The sequence below is a fragment of the Rhamphochromis longiceps genome, linkage group LG9, assembly GCF_057381845.1.
Source record: "Rhamphochromis longiceps isolate RC_006_pf linkage group LG9, R_longiceps_female_GT1.1, whole genome shotgun sequence".
Lineage (NCBI taxonomy): Eukaryota > Metazoa > Chordata > Actinopteri > Cichliformes > Cichlidae > Rhamphochromis > Rhamphochromis longiceps.
The window spans coordinates 19687814-19711385 of NC_140565.1; the positions used below are offsets into that span (position 1 = coordinate 19687814).

The following is a 23572-nucleotide window of genomic DNA, read 5'->3' on the forward strand; positions in this document are numbered from 1 at the left end:
AGCTAAAGTCAACACCTTTATAATGAGTATCCTAGGACTGATTTTTGAGTGATCGTGGCAGGATACAAAGTTAACAGCTTTGTGCAATTGTCTTGAGGCACCCCTATTTTTTCTCTCTCCAAGCATCCAGGCTCTTTGTAATGTTTTAAAGTGACCTTGAGCAGCAGTTTGTTGGGGTTTCTGAAAGTCTTTTTTTGTTACTCATTTTTCAGTCCAGTCCTTGTACCTGATCATTTTCAGAGGAAAGCTTTTTCTTCACTTTAGAGCTAACCTCTGAATCATTCAAGCATAAAAAGGCACCTAACTCAAGGGATAAACCAGTGTTGTGTCTACACATAGGACACAACTTAGCAAAGAACCTATTTTAAATGACATCATTCGGCACTCTGTTACCAGCAGCCTGTCTCCAAAAACACATAATTTGTTCCCATTTTTTAGTTGAATCACTGAGAAGTTTAACACAGTTTGACAGACATAAAATACTATTTATATGCCAACAAGGTGACTCTCAAAGCGCTATTAGCTTAAAAAATCAGCATATCCCAGCATGGTGTGCAGTGTCTCCTTAAAAATTTGAGGAAACTGGACAAAAGAAAAATTGGCAGAACTAAAATCCATCTATTCACGGTGGCTCAAGACGTCTGCACAGTAATGTATATATTGATGTTATTATATAAATTTAGGCACAACAAGGAGCCTTTAAAACAGTAATTATCAACCTAGAGTTTGTACCAAGCCAAATCTGAGCTCTTGACTCCTGAAAATACCTTTATCTGAACGGTACAACTAAAACGATCCCATTTTAAGGTCTTAGTTTTCATGTTATTCATTTATATCTTCACTGCCTAAAGTGAGTGCGCACTTTATTCCTCTGTGTGTGTGTGTGTGTGTGTGTGTGTGTGTGTGTGTGTGTGTGTGTGTGTCGGGGGGGGGGGGGGGGGGGGGGGGGAGAGAAGGGTGTGTTATGGAGACTGTTGTAGAGTAATTGGTGTAGAACAGGTGGCGCGCTGTTGACACTGGAAAAAAAGTATGTGAAAAATGTGCTGCTGCCATGCAATCACAAAAGGAAAAGGCTGGCGGTTGACTTAGACATTTAATCACCGTGCTGGGTGATAGGTAGTGGATCAAAGGGAGGCACGAAAAAAGCCTAGAACAAGGAGAGTCATCAGAGGAATTCCTCCATGGTGGAGTCAGGCCAAGGCACTGACAGAAATGCTAGCTGGTTATTATGACACTGGCCTCAGAGTACAGAGATGTAAGTAAACAGGAAAGCAGAAGGTTTAGGATCTCAGAAGGTTCCTCGGGTCTGAATGAGAGTCCTCTCATGTTGTTTTCCGGATTCAGCATTTTCTTGTTCTTCTCCTGGCTCAGACTCCTCTTTTTCATACCAAGCTCCACCTAAAGGTGCACACTGTGGTACTGTAACAGGATTCTCACTACAGGGGATACAATTAATAATATAAAAAAGATCAGAGCGCTGATGAAAATTACTTGTGAGAAGAGCATGTGTATTGTTTGTATGCGGATGTAGGATGTTTAATCGGCACCAAAAAAGCACCTGAGCTGAACACACTGGAAGAAAATTTCTCTTAAAGTTTAGAGGTGAATTCAATCAGAACTTTATGCATCACTTAAAAATTAAAACATATATAAATCTCCTTAAAAAAATAACCTGAGGCGGACGCGGGTTAACGGCTGGCATTAAAGCTCATTATCCTCTCAGAGCACATTACGCACCGGAGAGGGATCCAGTTACCGGCTTCGCCCACACCGGAGCCACGCGATTCAGGTCCTCCTCATTTTAAAAAGAGCTGCTACCCTGCAATTCCCTCCAGAGCTTCAAAGAGTTGATAAAGTGTCTCTCGTGTCAGTGGACTGACTTTTTGCACCTTTTTCGTCAGTGGAAGAACTGAACGAGAGTGCACGCCAATACGCGACTTTGCCAAACTGCTGCTGCTGTTGCTGATGGTGGTGGGCTGAACCGAGAATCATCAAGTTTCCATTTTTGTTTTAGTTTATTTGCATCCTTCAGAGTGTCTCCGTCTTTGATCAGAAATGTCACCGGACCACATGGGAGCATTTCGCGCATCGGTTTTACTGACTTGGGTGATAATCTGCAATAACGTGCTGTGTCCCGTCCTCAGCTATCTCTACAACAACCGCTACGCAGGGTGAGTGAAATGCCCCCCCATTCATTTCTGAGGCTACTGGGATTCCCATTCACGTAAACACTGAGAGGGAGACAGAAGTGTTTAGAGTGAAGGAAAGGCGCACTTTGACAAGTCGTCTGCAGACACTACCATTTATCTTATGAGAGACTGAACAAAGACAGCCTTTGTGCTCGCCATCTCCACAATCCATGTTTCCCGTTTGAGACATAATACCATGTTTAAGTTTGCTCTAAATTTTTCCCAGAGTGTTCTTGTTGACTGATGGCATTTGTATAAGACCGTGTCTGTTGTGTCCAGATTACTCAAAATACAGCACAGATGACAGTGGGGATTCTTGAAGCTGCACTGGCTTCCAGCGCAATGTTTTTCTAGTACTAATGCTATGAGGTGTTTTTGTTTTTTTTAATCAAAGGTCTTGGTTTATCAGTCTGTCTGCAGGTTCATGTGACTGAATGCAGGCAAAGCACCCCATCGCCTAAATTACTAATATCACTGTTTGACCCCAGATTAAAAATTTGGGGGGCACTTGGACAACGAGATATTTCCTCTAGGGTTTATGTTTTGGTATTATATAGAAAAGGGAGGTTATCACAACTGGAAGCCTCCTCTTCCAAACTTTTCATTTAATATCATGTAATTCATCAACAGAGCATTATCAGACACTGAAATTTGGATTCTCCAAATGGAGGAAGGCTCAGAGTAGTTTGTTTAAATATAAAATACTACTGAGAGCTTTTCGGTTTAAGGGCCTGAGCGTCTTAAAAACAAATTGCTTCCATCCCAGAAAGGGTTCTGCTGTGAGAATCAACAGACTGACAACTTAAGGACAGCTTTAGCCCCGTAGCTGGTAGAAACAAAGCAAAATGTCTTTGCCAGTCCAGCTTTGTAACAAAAACAGGCTGTCAGCTTTGAGAATCATTAAAACATGAAGGAATGATTTGGCCTAAAAAGCATTGGGATGCTAAAGGCTGTCTTTGTTTACGCCATGCTTATATTACTGTACCAAAGTCCTGTGAACCTTCTTCTAAACGCATGTTACTCTGATGTTTCAGGAACTGTGTTTCAGTATGTCTTCTGTCATTGCTCTTTTCGTGGAAACAGGCTGGGTTTCTTTTTTTTTTTTAGCAGCGTGAAATGGGGCAGTCACTCATGTGGGACACCCAGACGCCTTTGTTGCTCAGACCTTTAGAATGGCCTACTGCCACCTTTGTTTAGGGGGGGGGCCCAACTTCCTGTGTGACAAACCATTAAAAGACTTTTGAAAGAAGTGAAAGACGAAGATGCTCAAAGAGAAGGTGGAAAAGTGTGAAAACCAGGCAAACAGACAGGTTTCTCTGCAGATAAAATAAAGCCTATCGTAAAGAGAATGTAATGAAAATACTGCCGGCATGTTAACTGTAAGGTAAAGTGAAGACGCTGAGATCTGCAGATTTAATAGCAACATGATGTAAGATTCACAGTGAGGAAAAAGAGAGCCTTTGTTTTGCTGCCAGGCATAAAAACGTGGTTTGCAGACTGGATTAGGAGCACTCACAGGGTTCGCGGGGTTACAGTTTTTTATTCCATTATCTGTGAACATGTCAAGAATTGTATGGGGGTGTAATGATTGCTGTCTCGGTGGTGTAATTTTTAACTTTTTTGCAGTCAAATGTATTCTTGTTTCTTAAGTTCACTCGGGTTTTGTTTTAAATCTCATTGAGTCCATTAATTCTAGTAAGATAAATCTCATTGTTAAATATCTATCTGTAGTTTTATCTGTGTGGATTTATCTAAAATTACACAACTGGAAAAAGGGTTTAACTATATTTTTAAAAGTAGGCAAATGCATTAAACTAATTGCTACTTCTAATTTAGAAACAAAAGATCATTATACTATGCTTAAATGGTAAATACATGACATCAGTCCATATTTACAAGATGTACTGATTTGCAGTATGAAAATGTGAAGCAGCTGCCGCTGCTACTGTATGAGGGTGCAACCTGCAGAGCTGGAAACGATGAAATATAATCCTTTAATGACACCTCAGACAGATTGTTTGGCTGGGGTCTGATCCTTGTCATCTATACTGAAAAAGGACCCACCCATTTCCCCCCATCTACAATCTATGCTGCTTTAAGAAGTGTCCTCTTCTATTGGCACAAAAGCCAGTTTCATTACCTGACACAATGGCCCAGATGTTTTTTAAATGATGTGTTTTTTCCAAAACAAAAAAAATGGATCAAAGACCTGTTACAGAGCCATAAAAAAAACTTTAGGATACTTAAAAAAAGTGCTTACAAAAGCTTTTCTCTTCACAGTGATCAGGTCTTCAAGATCACGCCAAGTAATGATGAGGAGGTCCGGACCCTAAGAGAAATTCTCGGACACATGAAGGTTGGCACTTTATTTTGTTTCATGTACACCTTTTATATCCATTCCTAGGTGCTATATATTTATGTGATGTGATACTTTTAGCATGTTAAAAGTTTAATATCTGTTATTATTCAGCCCACATGAATGTCTGACAGCTGAACATCGGCCACGGACAAGCAGTTAGCCCCGATGCCGGTGGGATGGTGGGCCGACAAGGCGATGTGACAGTTTCAATGAGGCAGAAAGCAATCAAGTGTGTTCATCTGTCACAGTCAGGACACATTTGCAATCTGAGAGACTGAGATACTGTCAGCGAGACACTCGGCAATCATTTTTAATATGAAACACCAAAAGAAAATGGGATGAAATACAAAGGAGTTTGTCATATTGGGTCAAACGCCTGGATGTCTCACAGCTTAAGAACTAAATGAACATGTGTTTCAAAGATACTGAAATTACAGGGGGGAACCCCTGCAGGACACAACAGCCCTTGCTTCTTTTCCCATATTCATTTGGAAGTAATTACCCCAGCCAACAGCATGGCCTTCATTATACATTGCTTTAGTTTGCTAATGCAAAGCTAAATTGTTTGCAAATTCATAATTCATATCAGGACTCTCTATTTTGTAAGATTAAGACTTACAAAGAGAAATCCAGTGATCCAGTCATCCTCTGTGAGCAGGAACACAAAGCGGATCTATTATCCTTTTCCTTATTTTCTGGAATATATGGCATATGGCTTGTTAGAATGGTGGAGCTTCATATTAAATATGGTTTCAAATAATGAGGTCAAAGTATTTGTAAGTAATATGTGAGCCAAATGTTCAGTTTAACCAGTTTTCTCTTCTGTCTCTCGCTGATGTCAGTGAGAGTGGGTGTCGTTAATACGGCCATCCTCGGGCACAGTTGGTGAGAGATTAGAAGAAAGTTCGTTTACAGCGAGAAGGCAGGGAGCTTGTTTCAGACAGTGGATCAACTGCATCAAGGTCCAGGATCTCTAACAGAGTCAAAGGTGGCAAATGTGGAGTTGGGAAGGAATAATAACACTTTGTCCCTTCTAACAGCTCTCAAAAGATCAAAAATACACTTAAATTTAAGGCTAAAAACGGGAGACTGGGTGCACCTTTTTCCCATGGCTAATTATGTTCATATATTCACAGATGTACAATCTGAGGGTTATTTTGTTTGACAGGTTTGCTATTACAGAATAATTACCTTGAAAGTCTGCTTGTAGAAATAATAACTGTAGAGTTCATTTAAAAAATTGAGCCTTGGTGGTTCTAAAATCCTGGTTTTCAGACAGTGTGGTCAGTTTTAGCTTTCTTTGGTATACCATTTACCGCAAGTGGTCCAGGAACGCCAGGCCAGTACGGCCCAAAACAGAAAAAGGATTGAAGAGAGACAAAAAAAACCAGAGAAGTACTTAGTAAATGCTTTTTGATTTGTAGGGAGCGACACTAAGAGAGAGCCAGGTTCCTGGTCGGGCCTCAGTTTTCTGTATGAATGGGCAGTGGACAGGGTGCTTCAAGGCCACCCAACCAAAGCAGCAGCAGCCACTGTTTGGACAGCTGTGGACATGTGTTTTCAGTAGCTTGTTCACACTGCCATGCCTCCAGTGTCAAGTCAAACTTTTCATTTTCAGGGTAGGCATGAGGTCGAATACACTTCAGGGTGCAGGTGAGTCAAAAATCGGACGCATCACAGACAAAATAGCATCATTTTTTAGAGATCTCCTTTTACCTGGGCTCCTCATTTTGGAAAAAGCTCGGCAGTGTCTTCAACTAAGGATTTCTTTCCTCCCTAAAATGTTAAAAAAACAACAACAAAATACATAGAAAAAAAAAGTCAAGAACAAGCTCTTAAAGTTAAATACTCTCATATTGCTTTTTTCCTCTGACCAACTATTTAAAGCTCGAGAACATTTAATTTATTTGTACATAAGAAAAAGCTGGAAACCCTTTAGAGCTGAGGAGATGGAAATGGGTATTACACTTAATATTAGCTTTGCATGAAAACACGGGCTTTACGTGGTTACTGATAGTTTTCCTTTCAAACAACGGATAGAGTAAACCGCTAACAGTTCCAGCTGTAACAGCCGAGACGAAACTGAGATAAACAGAAACATTCAGGGCCTTGATGGGAGCTACAAAAAAGAATTAGCTTCGGTTTCTTTTGGGGCTCATGTTAGATTTGTTTGAGACATCCACAGGCTAATATGAAACTGATATTCCTGTCATATTGAAATCATTTTATATGTTTGTAGAGAACTTTCAGCGTTTTCCTATAGATGACATCATCATAAGTGGAAAATCTCTTTTCCACAGCAGGAGAGACAGTCTTTGTTAACAGGCTGTTGCTGAATTTGAGGATAAAACTGTCACAATCCATGTGGGCCTTACAGGTTTTCAGAATAAATATTGATTGCTCCAGGTATGACTGACCTCCAAACAGATTTAATGCATTTAAGATGCTATAGCTTGTCTAATTCAGCTTAGACAGCCCCGTTAGCATTGTTGGCATTCTTATATTAAATCTACCTTGACCAACTTGATTTCATTTACTTGATTTCACCTCATCTGGCCTAAGGGGAGCCAGCTCCATTTTTATTGAACCGTAACTTTTTCTTTCTTGTTCTGCCCGTGTCTGTGCTACATCAACCAAAACAAAACAAATCCAATTTATGGCTACGCTGCAAATAAACAATCAAGAGATAAAAGATTTATAAGGCAGATGAAGAATGCCTCTTTGAGGCACATAAATACAGCTATAAAATGTTAACTTAAGGAATTGTATTATCTGATCAGGGACATTTGAGTGCCTTCTGGCATATGTGTTTTGGATTTGTTTTGCTAAAAGACGAGCAGTGCTGAAACATTTGGGGTGCTTAACCATTTGGAAACACCATAAAAGTGCAGGAATAGAGAGGGGTTCGCACTCAGGGGCACCATGCATTCCAGCTGAGGGTATTTGACCCTTCTGGCTCTAAACGTAGTTAAATTATTCTGGTATGCATTCTGTAAAGCATTAAACCAATTGACACATTAACAAGCATGTGCATGTTTTGCCCCCATGCAGAAAATGAAAGCCAGCTGAGGGCGTACACATCTGCAAACATAGAAACAGCAATCTCTTTACAGTGACTACAGTGCTTTTACTGGTAGATCAGTTGCTTCCTGTTTGTTTTAAATCCTTTTAAATTCTCGTCTTCTCCGCTTTTTTCCACAGTTTTACTGCTATAGTTACTATGTGGTTTATTATTTGTTTATTTGGTTGGCAAGGATATCTGGCTGTTAGGACTCTGGCTATCACATCGTGATAAGTACTGAAAGACCTTGTTATCAAAGATATTTGAGGTCATATAGTAGAGGAGAAAGCCAAGTGAGGTTTATTTACTCTGGATTGCTCCATTGAATCATTCCCCAAATTTGCTTGAACACGGAAGTAGGAATGGTTCCCTGTTTGGGTCTTAATAAAACTGTGTGCGTGTGCGTGCTTGCATTTGATAGAAAGTGTTTAAAGGTGTAGAATAAAGTATGAATGAGTGAATATGGTTTGTAGTAAAGTGCTTTGAATGATTAGTTAGGTTAGAAGAGCACAATATTATGAAGCCTGAATGCAGTCCAATATATTGATTGATTAGTTTGTCCAGCACGTGTTTGGAACACCACAAACACAACAACTAGCTGATCGTCCTGAGCATAAATGAGTAATCCACGAGTAGTTGGGAAAATAGAACAAGATTATTTTAAAACTGCATTGTCATAGTATCTCAGTAAGGACTCATAAATATTTACACACAACAAATGTCAGGAAAATCTGTTTATGTTATGAGTATAACCCTGACATATCCAACCTTTTAATCACCAAATATCAGCACTGGTATCGGTCTTAAAAATCCTAAAGCTCTGCTGTGTAAGTGCAAGTCCAGTTTCTAGTGAGTTTCTTTGGGTAGACGGCATAACACACACACAAACTAAAAAATATTTGTTTTTATCAAAGAAATTAAATTAATCCCATTAAAGTTGGGTGATAATAACCGTGATAGCTGGCATACAGTACGCTCAACTATAGCGACCGGTCAGCTAACAGTTCACTCTTTAGCACTCCTGGCACCTTTCATGGGAAAGTTTCTATCGATAAGCAGGAAAATTTCATGAATTAAATTTGATACTTTTTAAGATAAAACTGCCGTTTCAGTGAGGCTGCTTTTGCCCAAGAACACTTTCACAGTGTAAGAACTTTTACATTACTGCTGGGTGTTTCTGTCACTGTAACCCTAATATGTTCACTGTGTTCCATTAGGTGGATTTCTGGCAGCCCAACAGTGCTTCTCTAATCTGTCACAATGCCACAGTGGATGTCCACGTGAAACGTAACGACACGCAAGGTTTACACGCACGCTTAAAGTGGGAAAATATTGATTATCAGTAAGTATAAAAGCATGGACACTCATATTTACTCTCATGCATGCACCCTTTGACACATCTGTTATCCAAAGGTTGTTTACTCAGCTTTCTCATAACAGTATATGTGATTTCCACATGCAGAATAGGCCATATTTTGCACGCAAAGGCCCTCATATTTCCACAAAGCTGGGACACACACACACACACGTACATCAGAGACACTCTATCAATCTGCTCCAAAAAGCAACGCTTTCATCTCTCGACACCATCCCTCATCAAAATTAGCGCTGAAATGATGGAGTTTTATCAAAGCAGCCACAGCTAGAAAAAATTCCATTGTCATCTCAGTCCTTGGGGAGGAATTGAAGCGCAGAGGAGGATTTTTTTTTTTTCCCACTGTCTGTTGACTGATTGAGGATTTTTCACAAAATGGTTTACGCGGCGGGGGGGACAGGCTTTGGTGGGTGGTTAGGGGTTTCATTTTGTTCATCTCAGTATATTCACAGGATAATGACCCAATTTTTAGCATCATTAAAGGAGTTGTGGATAGAAACTGTTATAGAAGGACGTTATGAGGAAATGTATTTTAGTACGTACCTGCTATAAAAAATGCTTTGAAAAAGATCACATGATATGCTTTAGACTCAGGTGGGAGGTGAAGAAGGATCGTATGTGTACAGGTAATGATGCTTATAACTGTGGTTTAACCTCAATTACACCATATTTCGTAATTCATAAAGAGTAGTAGCATAACTGCTATGATTCTTCCTACCAGCAGGGAGATTGATGAGGTGGAAAACTGGTTTAGATGTTGCAAGCGATGAGAGAGGGTGACCTTAGTTACATGGTCTCATCAATGAGTCAACAATAAAACCAGGAGTCCTGATTTACTGCCTCATCCCAGCACCCCCAAATACCTGTGTGCTTCATTCACAGCGGTAGTGCAGTCAATAGGGACACAATTTATCAGGTATTTGTATATACAAAGATATCATCTCTACAGGCAACAACACATGAGAGAAGCAAAATTAAAAGACAAACTCATACAGACCTGCTTATCATTAGTTTGCATTATTTCCAAATGTGTTTTCCTGCATCCTGGTAATTTGATCAAAAATTACTTTTGTCACTAATCACCTGTGTTATTTGTTCCATGTACAGTCCAAGCCCCTGACAAGCCAACAACAGACATGGTGCAAGATTTATACAGATTTAGTCCCTTCAGAAGCTTACGTATCCACAACCATGTCGGTTGTGGTAATGTAAGGTTAGTCTAGAAGAAATAACTGAAATTATACAATGCATTTCAAAATGTACAACCCCAATTTAAAAAAAAACATGTAGACATGTAAAATGTAAATAAAAACTGAATGTAATTTACAAATCTGGTAAACATATTTTATTCACAATAAAAACAGAAAAGATGTCAAATATTTAAACTCAAATGCACTATTTTAAGAAACAGTAAGGTCATTTTGAGTTTGATGACAGCAACACATTTCAAAAAGTTGGGACAGGGCCATGTTTGCCACTTTGAAGCATCCCCTTTTCTTTTAATAGCAGTCTGTAAATGTGGGGGACTGTGGGAACTGATGAGACCAGCTGCTGGACTTTGGGGAGACGAATGTTGTCCCATTGCTGTCTCATATGAGATCCTTGGATTCTAGCTGCTCAACAGTCTTCTGTCTTCTTTGTTGTATTTTTCATTTCATGACGTGTCAGATGTTTTCAGTAAATCGTCTGGACTGTAGGAAAGATGCAGTGTGCAATTTAGCATTGTAGATCTATCATCACTATTAGATAAGATTAGACTTTATTGATCCCTCGACGGGGAAATTTTTTGCCTTACCTCAGCTCAGGTACAGATATCAGACGGAAAAATATCAGAAGAAAAAATACAAATAAAGTACAAATAAAAAATAAGTAAGATAATACACTATATACAACGGTAGCATGCACAGTATATGATTATGGATATCTATCTATCTATCTATCTATCTATCTATCTATCTATCTATCTATCTATCTATCTATCTATCTATCTATCTATCTATCTATCTATCTATCTATCTATCTATCTATCTATCTATCTATCTATCTATCTATCTAAAATGAGCCCAGAGTAGATGGCAGTGTTTCTGGATCATGTTTACATGTGGCTTGTGTGAAAGCGCTTTAACCCCCATTTGTGGATGTCACAGAAAACCGTGTGTACAGTGATATCTGGAAGTGTTCCTGATCTCATGCAGTGATTTCCATGACATATTACAGTTTTTCTCAGTCGCTTTGGTGCGTTTCTCAGAACACCATTAACATTTGCACAGCAGTTAGTGCATTTCCCAAAACAATTAGTGCAAACTGCAAAACCTAGTGGATAGCCTGTGGTTTGTTAAAGAGGTGCTTATAATCAGAATTGATTATCCATACCTCAAAAGCAAGTATCCATGTCAATGAAACTGTCAGTGCCATCAAAATGAAAAGTCTTGACACCATCTTTATGAACAAGATAGTCAAATGGTATTGTCATGTTTCCACTATGACAGTTTATAATTTCAGTGTTTCCCATTGCAAAAACAATTGGTGACACCTGAAAATGCTGATGACAGCACTATGGCCTACCTGTACAGCCATCTGAAATGTGCAGTAAAGTTACTGTAGATGTTATGGGAGTCTTGGGAGTAACTGAGACACTGAATACGTACGTTTCACATTTCCATTGTGTAGAAGTGTTTGTAATCCTACAGAATTGTGCAAAAGAAAAATATGCTACAGTCACTTGTGCACTGTAGAATACATGTAAACATAAAATCACCCATTTGGTAGAGCTGTGCACTAATGTGAACAATAAACAGCACATGTAACAGTACAGTAAATCATTCTGGCACATCCAGACGTTCCTGTCTGTCTGGCCACATATTTTCATCTACATCACAACAGATGTTATCCCTCGCAATGCAGCGAGGAAAGTATCTCCTGGAGTGGCGAATCCATCCTCTGCAGGACCCTGCTGTGATGTCGTCACATGCTGCATCCATGGCTGCTAGCAGGGCCATTTGCTCATGTGGATTTCATTTTTCTTGAGTACTCTGTCAATTGTTGAAATTGGAACAGATTCAATATTGCCAAATACCGTGTAATTCTCTATGACAGCGCTTTGTATATCTCTCAGCTTTATTGCATTGTTTGCAATGACCATTGCACAAATGGCTTCTTCTTGCTGTGGGGTAAAAAGGGGCCCTCTTCCGCCTCCGCGAGGTTGTCTTACAATCCTATGTGGTGCAGAGTGAACTTTTTGTGAAATTGCAAATACAGTACAGTAACATGTGATGTGTCTGAGATGGCACAGTACAGTACAGTGTATTACTGTTTGCATACCTGTTTTCCCTACGGAATGTTTGAATGATTGAACTGACAGTAGTTCTTCCAATATTGGGTTGCACCCTTCGACCAGCCTCCTCCATGGTGAGGCCGTGATTGACAACATGGTCCACAATTGTAGCCCTTATTTCATTAGGAATCCGCCTATATCTGCCTCTTCTCCCTCTTCCCCTTCCTCCCCGCATCCTCACCCCTCTTCCACGGTGCTGACCTTCCATTTTGTGTCACAGAAGTGTAGAAATGGTACACACTAGCTCCTGCGCAGTTTATATATGCTTGCCAATTGGGGATTCACAGGATTCATCCATAATTGACAGTGAACAAGTTGTTTGTCATTGGTTACAACTAAACTTTCACACGCCTCCTCATGAGTGACAGCTGTAATTCACCCGAGATCAATTGTTCAATTTCGGAGACATTTCCAGGAACAATGATACAGAAAGGTATAGGATTTGCTTGACAGATGGCCAATATTTGGCATGTGATAACTAGTTCAACAATTTTGTGTGTGATGACTCAAGCAATGGATGTATGACTATTAGTTTTATTGGGAACGACTATTCAGCATCCATAGGTATGATTACTTTTGACTGACATGACATAAGCAAATGGAAATGTCAGAAAGCAGCAGGGAAATGTATGGAAGCAACTGATTCATGTCCAAAATCATTTGCAGTTTGTTCAGAGAGAGGAGAAATTGCTACTATGATGTGCACAAATGACTGAGTGTTGTGGAGGTTGAACTAATAGTTATGAGAATTTCAATTCTGATCTGAGAAACGCACCAAAGCGACTGAGAAAAACTGTAAGCATACCTGTTTTTAATGCAGTGCTGCCTGCGAACCTGATGAGAGCGGAGTTAGCTCGGGCTTAGCGGGGAATTAGCTCAAATGGTAGAGCGCTCGCTTAGCATGCGAGAGGTAGCGGGATCGATGCCCGCATTCTCCAGTATCATTTTGGGGTGGCTGTAGCTCAGGAGGTCGAGCAGGTCATCTATTGATCGGACCCCAAATATTCTTGGGCAAGATATTTAACCAGAGTTTCTCTCCAATTCAGCCATCGCAGAGTGAATGGTAGTTAGTAAGCACCTAAAAGCAGAGAGGACCGTGCTTGGGTGAATGTGGCATGTTGTATATAGAGCGCTTTGAGTACTCCAGGAGAATAAAAATGCGCTATATAACTATCAGTCCATTTACCATGTCATTTTTGGCTTTGTCCTTTACGCACAGATTTCTCCAAAATATATGATAATAATTTATCATCAACTGTAGATGATGAGATATTCACAGAGATATTCACTTGTGAGAAACTGCCTCTCTAAGATGGTCTTTTTTGACCCGGTCATATTAACAATGCATTGATAATTAATAGTTTCAAAATGTCCCTTCACTTGTTTCTTTTTAGCACCGCTGGTTTTGACTGCCTTTTGTTTCCCCCACCAGTCCAACTGTTTTGAGACCTGTTGCTGCCATCAAATTAAAATTATCTTTTTTTTTTTTTTTTATTAAAATTGCATTTTATCAATAGAATATTTTGTATTTTTTCTGTGTTCTATTGTGAATAAATGTTGGTTTATAAGATTTACAAAGCATTCTGTTTACATGGCATTCCAACATTTTTGGAATTGGGGCTTCTAAACTTTTGAGCTGAGCTCACGAGTTCTTTCCTGAACTTCTGCCATTTTACAGAATTGCAATCTCTAAATCCCAGCCTCCTATTTGGACTGAATTTGGATGGAAATTTAAAGTGTAGTGACTCATCACTTACAGAAAAATGCTCCCCAGTGCTTCCTGATATGAATCTCCACACATTAGCTGCACAATGAGACATAGGGCAGCTCTGTTTCTGTATTCTTTAGATTACATTACTTATGTTTCCCTTTGGCTAGTTCACACCCTCCTCTATCTTTGTATTAACTGTCTAATAAACCATACACCATACAGTCAGAGTACCAAATGTGCCGATGGGAAACATGCTACAGTGGTTATAATGTGTACCATGTTTGTCTGCTTCACTCTCTTTCATTCACGCAGGGTATTTATCTCCAATCTACAGAAGGAAATTGAAAAGCAGACGGGATATCGCTCCTCTCGCAAGCGGAGGTCAGAGGCTCAGTATGACTACGAGGTTTACCACTCTCTGGAAGAGGTAGACATGAAGCCCAACATCTACCTACCTATCTCTCATTCCCCTCTGCTCTCTAATCTATTGCACCCACAAGGTAAACAGAAAACCTCTCTAAGGGTGCTTTCTCTCAATTACACAGTTCCACATGTGTCTTTCCCACGGCCTCGCGCTTTCACACACCGAGACGTGCGCTCCACTTCAGACACTTCACAGCTTTAGAGTGTTTATTTTCCCAGGTTGATCAGGCTCCTGGTTTGCAAATCTTTCAAGCCCTATGAAACAGCATAGCTCAGAGGACAAATCTTTTGTCCTTTGAGCTTTCATCCTCTCCCTCAATGTACAACACACGTTTACAAAGCACACAGATGTGCAATAATGCATAGTAATTACTTCTGAAAATTATGTAAACAAGTCTTTTAAGATCCACTTCCCTGCATCATTTCCTGTCCCTCAGATCCAGAGCTGGATGTTTATGATGAACACAACCCACCCCAATCTGGTTGACGTGTTCTCTGTTGGGAAGTCATATGAAGGAAGACCGCTTTATGTGCTTCAGGTAGGAGAGGAGGCACATTAAAACTAACAAACACACTGTCTTGTCCTAATCTAAAGCTAAAAATGCTCGTGTCCTGTCAGCTAGGAAAGAAACGTCGTCTCCAGAAGAAAGCTGTGTGGATCGACTGTGGTGTTCACGCCAGAGAGTGGATAGGACCTGCCTTCTGCCAGTGGTTTGTTAAAGAGGTGCTTATAATGTCTGCAGATTGCTTTTAATTTTTACAATTTTCTTTCTTTGATGTATGCGCGAAAAATGCCTCGACAGGAACACAATGTATATCCCGCTGATTGCCTGCTGTAGATCATCATTCAGGCTATCTGTGACATATGGTCTGTTCATCAAAGCGCCAACATCTGTTCACTTGTCATTTACAGCTATCCAAATACTTAAGAAAATACTTTACAGCTAAAATGCTGGAAATAACACAGGCATTTACACAAGTTCCTTTGCACCCTTAAAGTCTCCGTGCTCTCTGAAGTGAGGACGGTACCAGACCAGAGCCAGACATTAACTGCAAGAACATTTAATGGCTCATTTTATAATGCTTAAATGCCAGATGAGTGGGATTTTCAACACAGTCCAGCACAATAAGTGCCAGAAAGTAAAGAAAATTAAAGGAAAATCTGTTATCTGTAAAGCTAGAGCGCTGACTTCAAGTGAATTCCAAAGGATTGTTTTGGGTGTTTTTTTGAGTGTTTTTTGAATGTTACCTGTGAGGTGCATTAAAACCAGCTGTTTTAAAATCCTCTTATTTTGAGGTGTAAATAACTGCTTAAACATCAGCTAGTAAAAAGTGTATTACACTGAACCTTACCGTTCACAGAACAATGATTTGTTGCACTGACATTCTCCGGTATGATGGTTCAGTTCAAATTTCTAGAAAGGCAAAAGTCAAATACATGACTGTTTCACCTTAAATGGACTCATGATGAACGGAAATACAAATGTGCTGTGGTGTAGTGACAGAGGGAGGCCACTGGAGGTCAGGGTGCCATCTTTGTTCAAGCCTTAAGCACATTAACCTTGGCCTCAGTCTGGTTAAAAGGCAGGTATAAGCAGCATTAGCCCAGTGCCCAGGTCTCATAGCTCCAATCCTCTTATGCTGTCAGACTCAGTTGTTTGAATGCACAATAGATAATGAGCCTGAATACAATATAAAAAGGATACACTGCTCAGAAATAATTAAAGGAACACTTGATCATCACAGTGTAACATAAAGTCATTTAAATTTCAGGGATATCAATCTATGCAGAAACCTTTGTGAATCAATTTCAGTTGCTTTCATGCAAATGAAAGTGACAACGAGTGCACCGGAGAGGCAAAAACAAAGACCACCCCCCAAAAAAGAACGAGTTTGCAGGTGGTAGTCACAGACATTTGCTCTCTCCTTATCCCTAATGACTGATTTTTCTCCATTCTTGCTTTTTGCTCACGTCCCTGCCACTTATGGTAGCATGAGACAGTACCTGCAGCCCATTCTGCTTGCACAGGTAATCCGGCTCCTCCAGAATGGCGCATTCACAAAAGAGTATTAGGGTCACTGGGGGGAAAAAGTGTGGACATCTTTTTTTTTTCCAGAATTTTGGAAAAGAAAACACCCCAAAAAGAGAACAAGTTTGCAGGTGGTGGTCACAGACAGGCAAACACAGACAAATTGAGGCATCTCTAAGATGTGCTCACTGTGAGGCCGCTCTGGCAAATGCCAATCAAGCATCCTTATAAGTTTCATGGAGTTTGAATCTCAAAATTTGGTCAGATAAATGCACGTGGAAGTCATTTTGTGAGGCATTGGCAGTGCTCCTCTCGGCCCAAAGGAGCAGTTACTAATCCTGATGCCCTTCCACCGCCCTGTCCAGCTCTCCCGGTATCTTCTCCACATTGAGACTGTGCTGGGAGACACAGCAAATGCTCTTGTGATGGCACGTATGAACGTTTTGCCCTGAGAGAGCTGGGCTATCAGTGCAACCAGAAGGGGCTGCAAGTACATGCCTCTTCAGTTGAGCATGTTTTATAATTACACTGGACTTACATTATATTATTATTACAGGCTATCAACTCATACCAATATGACTCTGTGATGACAAGACTACTGAACCAGCTCAACTTCTACATCATGCCTGTCTTTAATGTGGATGGCTATCGTTTCAGCTGGATTACGGTACTGTAGGCTTTTCTGCTGGTCTTTCTATATGTACATTTTTGAGAGGAAGCTTTTCTTAGAGGGGAAGCACATTTTACATATACATTTTATTGCATTTTTTTTGGATTGCTTGCTAAAAACAAGGCAAAGAAGGGAAGCTGGAAGCTTGTTTTTTTCCACCTACAGATTGTAGAATAATTTTAAAGAAAGAAAAAATGTCTACGTATAAACAGGAGAAATAATAATGCAATTTATGTTAATACATGATATTATATGTTATTATGCTGCTTAATTTATGTTTAATTGTCTATATTTTTTTGCTGCATGCAGGAAGAATGAACCTGTTGTTCAGATGTGTTTTACTGCCAGTGGACAAGAACGTGTTTTTTTTTTTTTTTTTTTTTTTTTGCCTGCAGGATCGGTTCTGGAGAAAGACACGGTCCAAAAATCACAAGTTCCACTGCAGGGGAGTGGACGCTAACAGAAACTGGAAAGTAAAATGGTGTGGTAGGTAAAATAACACCTGACAAATCTGACTAAGAGTATATATGTGCCCCTATGTACGTAGGAACAACTACATCCATTTGTTCTCATTTATTCTCTAGAGAGTGAGGACATAGGCTGAAAATAGAATAAAGTTTTTTTGTGATACATCTAGACACACAGGAGTGGAAGATTTCTTTATACCTCATGAAGAACATCTCTTCAAGGGAATTCATCTCTTCGGTCATGAATTCACAGCATTTAGAGTTCTGGCATATGACAGTTTGAGAATATGTGCAAAATATATGATAAAAGTCTGGAAATGGTGTGAGAAATATACCATAATTAAATGAATTATAGTCTATTTGATTAGTCAGTAATGGACTGCTGTAAAAAGGCATGAAACAGGACAGAGTGAGCCCAAAGATAGCATTCAGTCTGACTGAAATTCATGGTTTTTCATTTGCCTCTGCTATTTATAGATATATTTAAGAAGGACTTTCAAGTGTAAATGTACTTCATGATAATTGAGCCTTAGAAAAAGTATCCCTGAAATAAACTTTGAAATATGTCTTTTTTTCTCCCATAATTTCTAAAGTAACAAACACATTTCAGACTAATACTAGTCACCTTAGAAGCCCTTTTTACTTCGTAGTTTTAAAAATACGGCTTTAATTAAAACCAGCATGTGTTCAGATGCTTTTCTCTTTACTTTTTTGGGTCAAGGTGAGTGAAATAAGGTTGTCTGCAAAGGATTATAATGTGATCATATTTCAGTCTGTGTCTTTATTAGTTCCCCTTCACGCTGGCATTTGGTTTTCTAGACTTTTCCAGTCTTACTGACCACTCAACGAGCTTTACACAACAAACCCCATTCATCCATTTACACACATTCACACAGCACTTTATTCTGTGCTCTTAATGCTCTCTAAAGCTCTTTTTTCCCCCTCTCACATGGCCACACGTGTGGCCGATTTAGAATCACCTATCCACCAAACACACTTATCTTTGAACTGTGGGAGGAACGCACACATGCTCCACGCAGAAACGCCGCAGGAAAGTTTGTGCCAACAATGCGAACTACTGCTCTACTTCCATTTCTTTACACTTACTGCTTGGTCACTGTTTCTGGATTAAGGATGCCACTTAAAGCATCCTGGTATGGTTAGAAGATATGATGACGTGGTTTCTCCCTTTGCTTCCCCAGATGAAGGTGCCTCTTCTCATCCGTGCGATGACACGTATTGCGGTCCCTTCCCCGAATCTGAACCTGAAGTCAAAGCTGTCGCTAAGTTCCTGCGCAAGCACAAGAAACGCGTGGAAGCATACATATCCATTCATGCCTATGCACAAATGCTGCTTTACCCATATTCCTACAAGTATGCCACAATCCCCAACTTCAACTGTGTGGTAAGATATCTATTGCTTAACACTCACTGAGTTTTATTTTTTTAATTAATCTGAGAGAGCTGCTTAGTACAGATCCTTTGATAGTGTTAAAGAAATGCAGTATGTGAGATGAGCTAGCCTTCTGCTTTCATGCATCCAGGAGTCAGCAGCTCACAATGCAGTGACAGCATTGTACTCTGCCTATGGCGTGAAGTACAGATACGGACCTGCCTCCACAACTCTGTGTGAGTTCCTCGAATCCTTCTAATATTGCGCTCTGGCAATGGAAATGAGCTGTTATTCATTTTAAACTTAGGAGAAAAATGCCAGTTTTCTAATATACAAGATCAGTTCAGAGTTGCCTTGAATGTTGCTCTAGAGAGGAGCGATATCTAAACGCTCACCTGCAGCAACAGAAATGGAACGCTTTAAAATCAAAGCTACTTAACTTAAGGTATTCCTGTTTTAAGCTTTCCTTACCCTTGTCTATTTTGCACTTCCTTGCAGACGTCAGCTCAGGAAGCTCTATCGACTGGGCATACAGGAACGGGATCCCCTACGCATTTGCATTTGAGTTGAGGGATACGGGATATTTTGGTTTCCTTCTACCTGAATCCCTAATAAAGCCAACCTGCACTGAGACTATGAGAGCCGTGAAAGCCATCGCATCAGGAGTGCTGAAGAAGTGCAAGACAGATAGGGAGAAATTTCCATATATATGACCACACCCTCCGACTTACCTATCTTAGCACCTAATATTTTCCTGAGATTTCATATTCCGCTCAGATGTTATCAAGCGAAGAACCGACAAAGATCCTCAGAGCGTGAATTTGAATTTGTCGTTCATCTTATTCTCCTTTTTCTGATAACAGCTGATGGTGATGTATTTTTGTGTGCAAACAAACCAAACACTAAAAAAACACTTGAACCCTACAGGATCTTTTAAGTAATGCATCTTTTAAAAAAAAGTTTATTTTTTACAGTGAATAGTGGTCATGCGATCACTCATTATGCTACAGCAGCACTTTTATGGTAAAGATAAAGCTAATATTTTTTATGTCTTCTAAAATGTGCTTTATTAAATACAAGTTTAAAAAGAACAACATCTTTAAGCCTGTTTCTATTCTGGTTGGTTTTTTTTTATTCTAGGAAATATTCTTACCAAGTGCCACTCTAGATTTTCATAAAATGCGTAAAAACCTTTATTACTAATAATAAATATGCTCAGAGTGGTAAATTTCAGTGTAGATCTTTTTTCTCTCTTTCATTTGGTCCAGACTAACATTTAGAAAGAATGACCTGCGACCTCAGCAGCTTACTGTGTCATTACTCAGGCATGGAAAAAGACAGTGTCTGAAATGTTTACTTGTGCTTGGCTATGTTCTTATCATGAGATCTTTTTAAGTGTCTGACCTGAATAAACGTTGTTTTATAAAACAAAATATATTTTTTGTAATTGAATTTCTGTCTTCTTTGCCTTTCTGCTTGTCCGCTTTTACAGGTGTACATTTTGTTTTGGCCTATTTTCATTTAGTTTGGCCTCTGGCTGCAACTGACATCATTAGAAATAATTCATTCCTAATAGCTTTCATGCAAACATCTACAAGAAGGTTAAAGGTCACGCTTTCAGCCCTCATTTATGTTCTGTCAGTGTTTTGCACACATACTCGTCGCCATGTTTGATGATAAACATCATTGTAGTCAGCAGATGTTTATAATGAATAACGTTCTGACCTTTTTTGATTTAACTAATAGCATTTAATGATCGATTCAAACATCTGCCTCTTATTTTAGTTTCTTCGTAGCCAGTCTGCAGATTCTGCAGCTCTGCTCTTATTTATGGATTCAGAAACGGTGGGACTGACACGCGGGACAGTCCGATCCGAGTGAAAGTGAACTATACCGCCCACAACTGCCAAATCTGTGTTGTCAAATTGCCAGATTTCCTGGATGTGTTGCACTCTGCTAAAGGCTGTAAAATGCAGTGTAGCACCATCTGAATGTGTGGATATGCACAGTTATGTATGAGGTAAGGCAATAAGCAAAATACCATAAAGATTAAATTGACTGGGAAATTATAACGGAAATTAACCACAGACAAATAAGTTGCCATGTGCAGGGATTTAAAATTGCTCTGCCACCAAAAATGAAGCCTGCGATCACTCCTGAACTGATTTGATACATGAGCAAAACAAAAAGCAGCAACTTGAAATTGTCTTTTTTTAAGGTTTTAAGTTCTGCTGAAATCTTTAAAGAAAACTACATTTGCATTCATTCACGAGTAAAGTGTGTTAACCCCCTCCTCCAAAAAATCTGTGGGTCCTTACAAGGATGACAATCAGATCTATTTACACTGTATTGTTTCTAAATGTAGAGTTAAGTGGGTCCGTTATGATTAACTGAGAATCCCAAAAGGATCGACTTCAGTTCTGTTTGAGTTAACTGTATCATGATCCCTTCACAGGCTACTACATATTTACTACAATGAAAATGTTTAACAAAATGCCCACAGGGATACCACACACAGGTTTGCTGTAGGTCATGTGCATGTCATGTCAGAGGAAAGTTATGTTTTATTCAACAAAAGACAGCAAACTCTTCTGCTTGGTGGTTTAAGGCACTGTGGCAACATGTTACGCCAGGGCTTTCACACATAGGTTTAATACGACCATGAAGGTTTATATGCAAAGACAGTTTTGCCTCTGTAAACCACCACAGTGAATTTTAAAATCAAACTATCAATATGTGACTGAAGTGCATTAATTACAGACATTCCTATACATTTAATATAAAATTATTTGGACAAACGAATATAATTTTATATATGATGCTTTTAATACTTTGCAGCCAATGAGTGACTGAAGCCTGGACCCTTAGTGCTGTGTTTCCTCTCAAGCTGCTGCTTGTTTGTGGTTCTTCCTGCATTCAGTTTGGCCTTTCATAACTAAAAAGAAAAAAAAGCTCTTCTTGGTGGAAATTAAGTGACTGAATTGGCCTTTAAAGAACATCCCATTTCTTTGATTTGAGAAACTCCTGGGTTGCTTTTGCAGTATGCTTTGGGTCATTATCCACTTGCTCTGTGAAGTTGTGTCTGATCAGTCTTGCAGTATTTGGCTGAAGCAGAGCAGAGAGCGAGATAGAGAACCTTTTACACTTCAATTAAATGAGGTGCCCAGTGCATCAGACTACTGATTTGGCTGACTGAAGCTTTCCCTGTCTCACTTATGGGTTTGTTTAGGTTCCCAGTCCAATAATAACCTACAATACCTGCGCTGTAATCTCTTTGGGCCTCAAATGTGAAATTCCAGTGAAAATGTATTAATTTTGAGCTTCTGAAACTTGGCAATTTATTTTAAAAATGGCTTTAAATCCTAAACATTTAATGCAATTTTTGTGTAAAACCCCTTTAAATGAAGTCTGCTCCTCAGCGGCGGTGCACAGAACCAAAACTACAGAAAAAATGTGTCTTGGTCAAACAAATCGTGGATCTCAGGTGTACATGAATGTGCAGACACAGCTCGGGTGCAGGGACACTCTCATCTCCGTCCTCACTCCCTACTGCCTCACTGCGGCCGCTCTCAAACGTACGTGACGTCGTTTCCTCTCTCAAACATGGCGCAGGAGGCAGGTCGTTAATGGCAATCTGAGGGATTTACCCCACCTTCTGTGTTTATTTATGTTTGTCTGTTAGGGGCTCTGCGGCTGACATTACTAAAGGAATTACATCTCTGTTCGAGGAGGCTGCAGCCCCCCTTGGGACCAGGCACACCTCGCTCCAAATTCCGGTGCGACATGTTTGAGGGCAAAAAGACGAAAAACATGTTCCTTACACGAGCTTTGGAAAAGATCCTGGCCGACAAGGAGGTGAAAAAGGCTCACCATTCCCAATTGCGCAAAGCCTGCGAGGTGGCACTAGGTGAGTTGTGTTGTTTTAGCGTCACGTTGTTGCTGTCTTGGACTCATTGATTTAGACACGTCATGCACCCTTTCACTTATTAACCGGTTATCCTGCAACAATGTCGCAGTGTTTGGCAAGGCACCGTGTGCTTTTCGTTTATTACAAGCTGGCTCTTACTCCGGTCTTATTGCCCTGCGTAAGATTTCAGTAAAACCTATGCATTTAATTGACGTGGCACAGGCTCCGTGGAAATGATTCCGTATAAAACACGGAAATGGTGCAGGAGGGGTGGGTGTTTGCAACGCCGAAGCGATGCTGCGAAACTAGTAGCGATCTGTGCACAGGCCGGACATCACAGGGGAAACAAAGTTGTTTAAGGCTGTGTTTCTCTTTAGTCATCACCCTGACACACAAGCACACTCCATATATTCGTCGAGCGTAAACTGTGTTTCTCTAAACTACATGATTTCACCCCATTAAGGTGAGATGTTTGCGTCTCTTCCTGGTACAAAGTGGCCGTGCCCCGGTCAGTACAGGAAGGGCTGAAGACTTTTTTTAAATTTTATTTTATTACATCTGTTATTTATTAACCTTTTTACTCGGGTGGCCTCGTCTTCTCTGTAAAACTAGACAATGAAGTCGACTTGGCGAGAAGCTTGAGGTTGACAGTT

General features: G+C 39.9%; 2 protein-coding genes and 1 non-coding gene across 5 annotated transcripts in view; all 3 read left to right on the forward strand.

Moving 5' to 3' along the window:
- The first annotated feature begins 1082 nt into the window (after window positions 1-1082).
- cpa6 (carboxypeptidase A6) lies at window positions 1083-20445 on the forward strand. 2 transcript variants are annotated; one of them, XM_085418656.1, is made up of 11 exons: window positions 1083-1255; window positions 4470-4545; window positions 8827-8951; window positions 14342-14456; window positions 14890-14991; window positions 15072-15176; window positions 17039-17149; window positions 17548-17638; window positions 18822-19024; window positions 19164-19248; window positions 19511-20445. In XM_085418656.1, exons 2-11 carry the CDS (start codon window positions 4540-4542, stop codon window positions 19723-19725), a joined length of 1158 nt encoding a protein of 385 aa, XP_085274782.1. In that variant the 5' UTR covers window positions 1083-1255; window positions 4470-4539; the 3' UTR covers window positions 19726-20445. The 2 variants fall into 2 exon arrangements, with proteins under 2 accessions (XP_085274782.1, XP_085274781.1); XM_085418655.1 differs by lacking the exon at window positions 1083-1255 and adding an exon at window positions 1298-2171.
- Window positions 13184-13256, forward strand: trnaa-agc (transfer RNA alanine (anticodon AGC)). Its single transcript has one exon. It is a non-coding gene; the product is annotated as a tRNA-Ala (tRNA).
- Window positions 20446-22592: 2147 nt separating the features above from the next.
- The window catches only part of arfgef1 (ADP-ribosylation factor guanine nucleotide-exchange factor 1 (brefeldin A-inhibited)), a 53965-nt gene continuing 52985 nt past the window's right edge, over window positions 22593-23572 (forward strand). For both annotated transcript variants that reach the window (XM_085418657.1, XM_085418658.1), the window contains exon 1: window positions 22593-22919. In XM_085418657.1, the coding sequence (XP_085274783.1) occupies window positions 22796-22919 (124 nt within the window). In that variant the 5' untranslated portion in view covers window positions 22593-22795. The remainder of the gene's footprint in view (window positions 22920-23572) is intronic.

Excerpts from the sequence above, each read along its gene's own strand:
- cpa6 (XM_085418655.1), top strand. The coding sequence starts at position 2,056 with ATGTCACCGGACCACATGGGAGCATTTCGCGCATCGGTTTTACTGACT. Across the intron at positions 17,150-17,547 it reads ATCGTTTCAGCTGGATTACG|GATCGGTTCTGGAGAAAGAC; the intron begins GTACTGTAGGCT and ends TTTTGCCTGCAG. Across the intron at positions 17,639-18,821 it reads CTGGAAAGTAAAATGGTGTG|ATGAAGGTGCCTCTTCTCAT; the intron begins GTAGGTAAAATA and ends TTGCTTCCCCAG.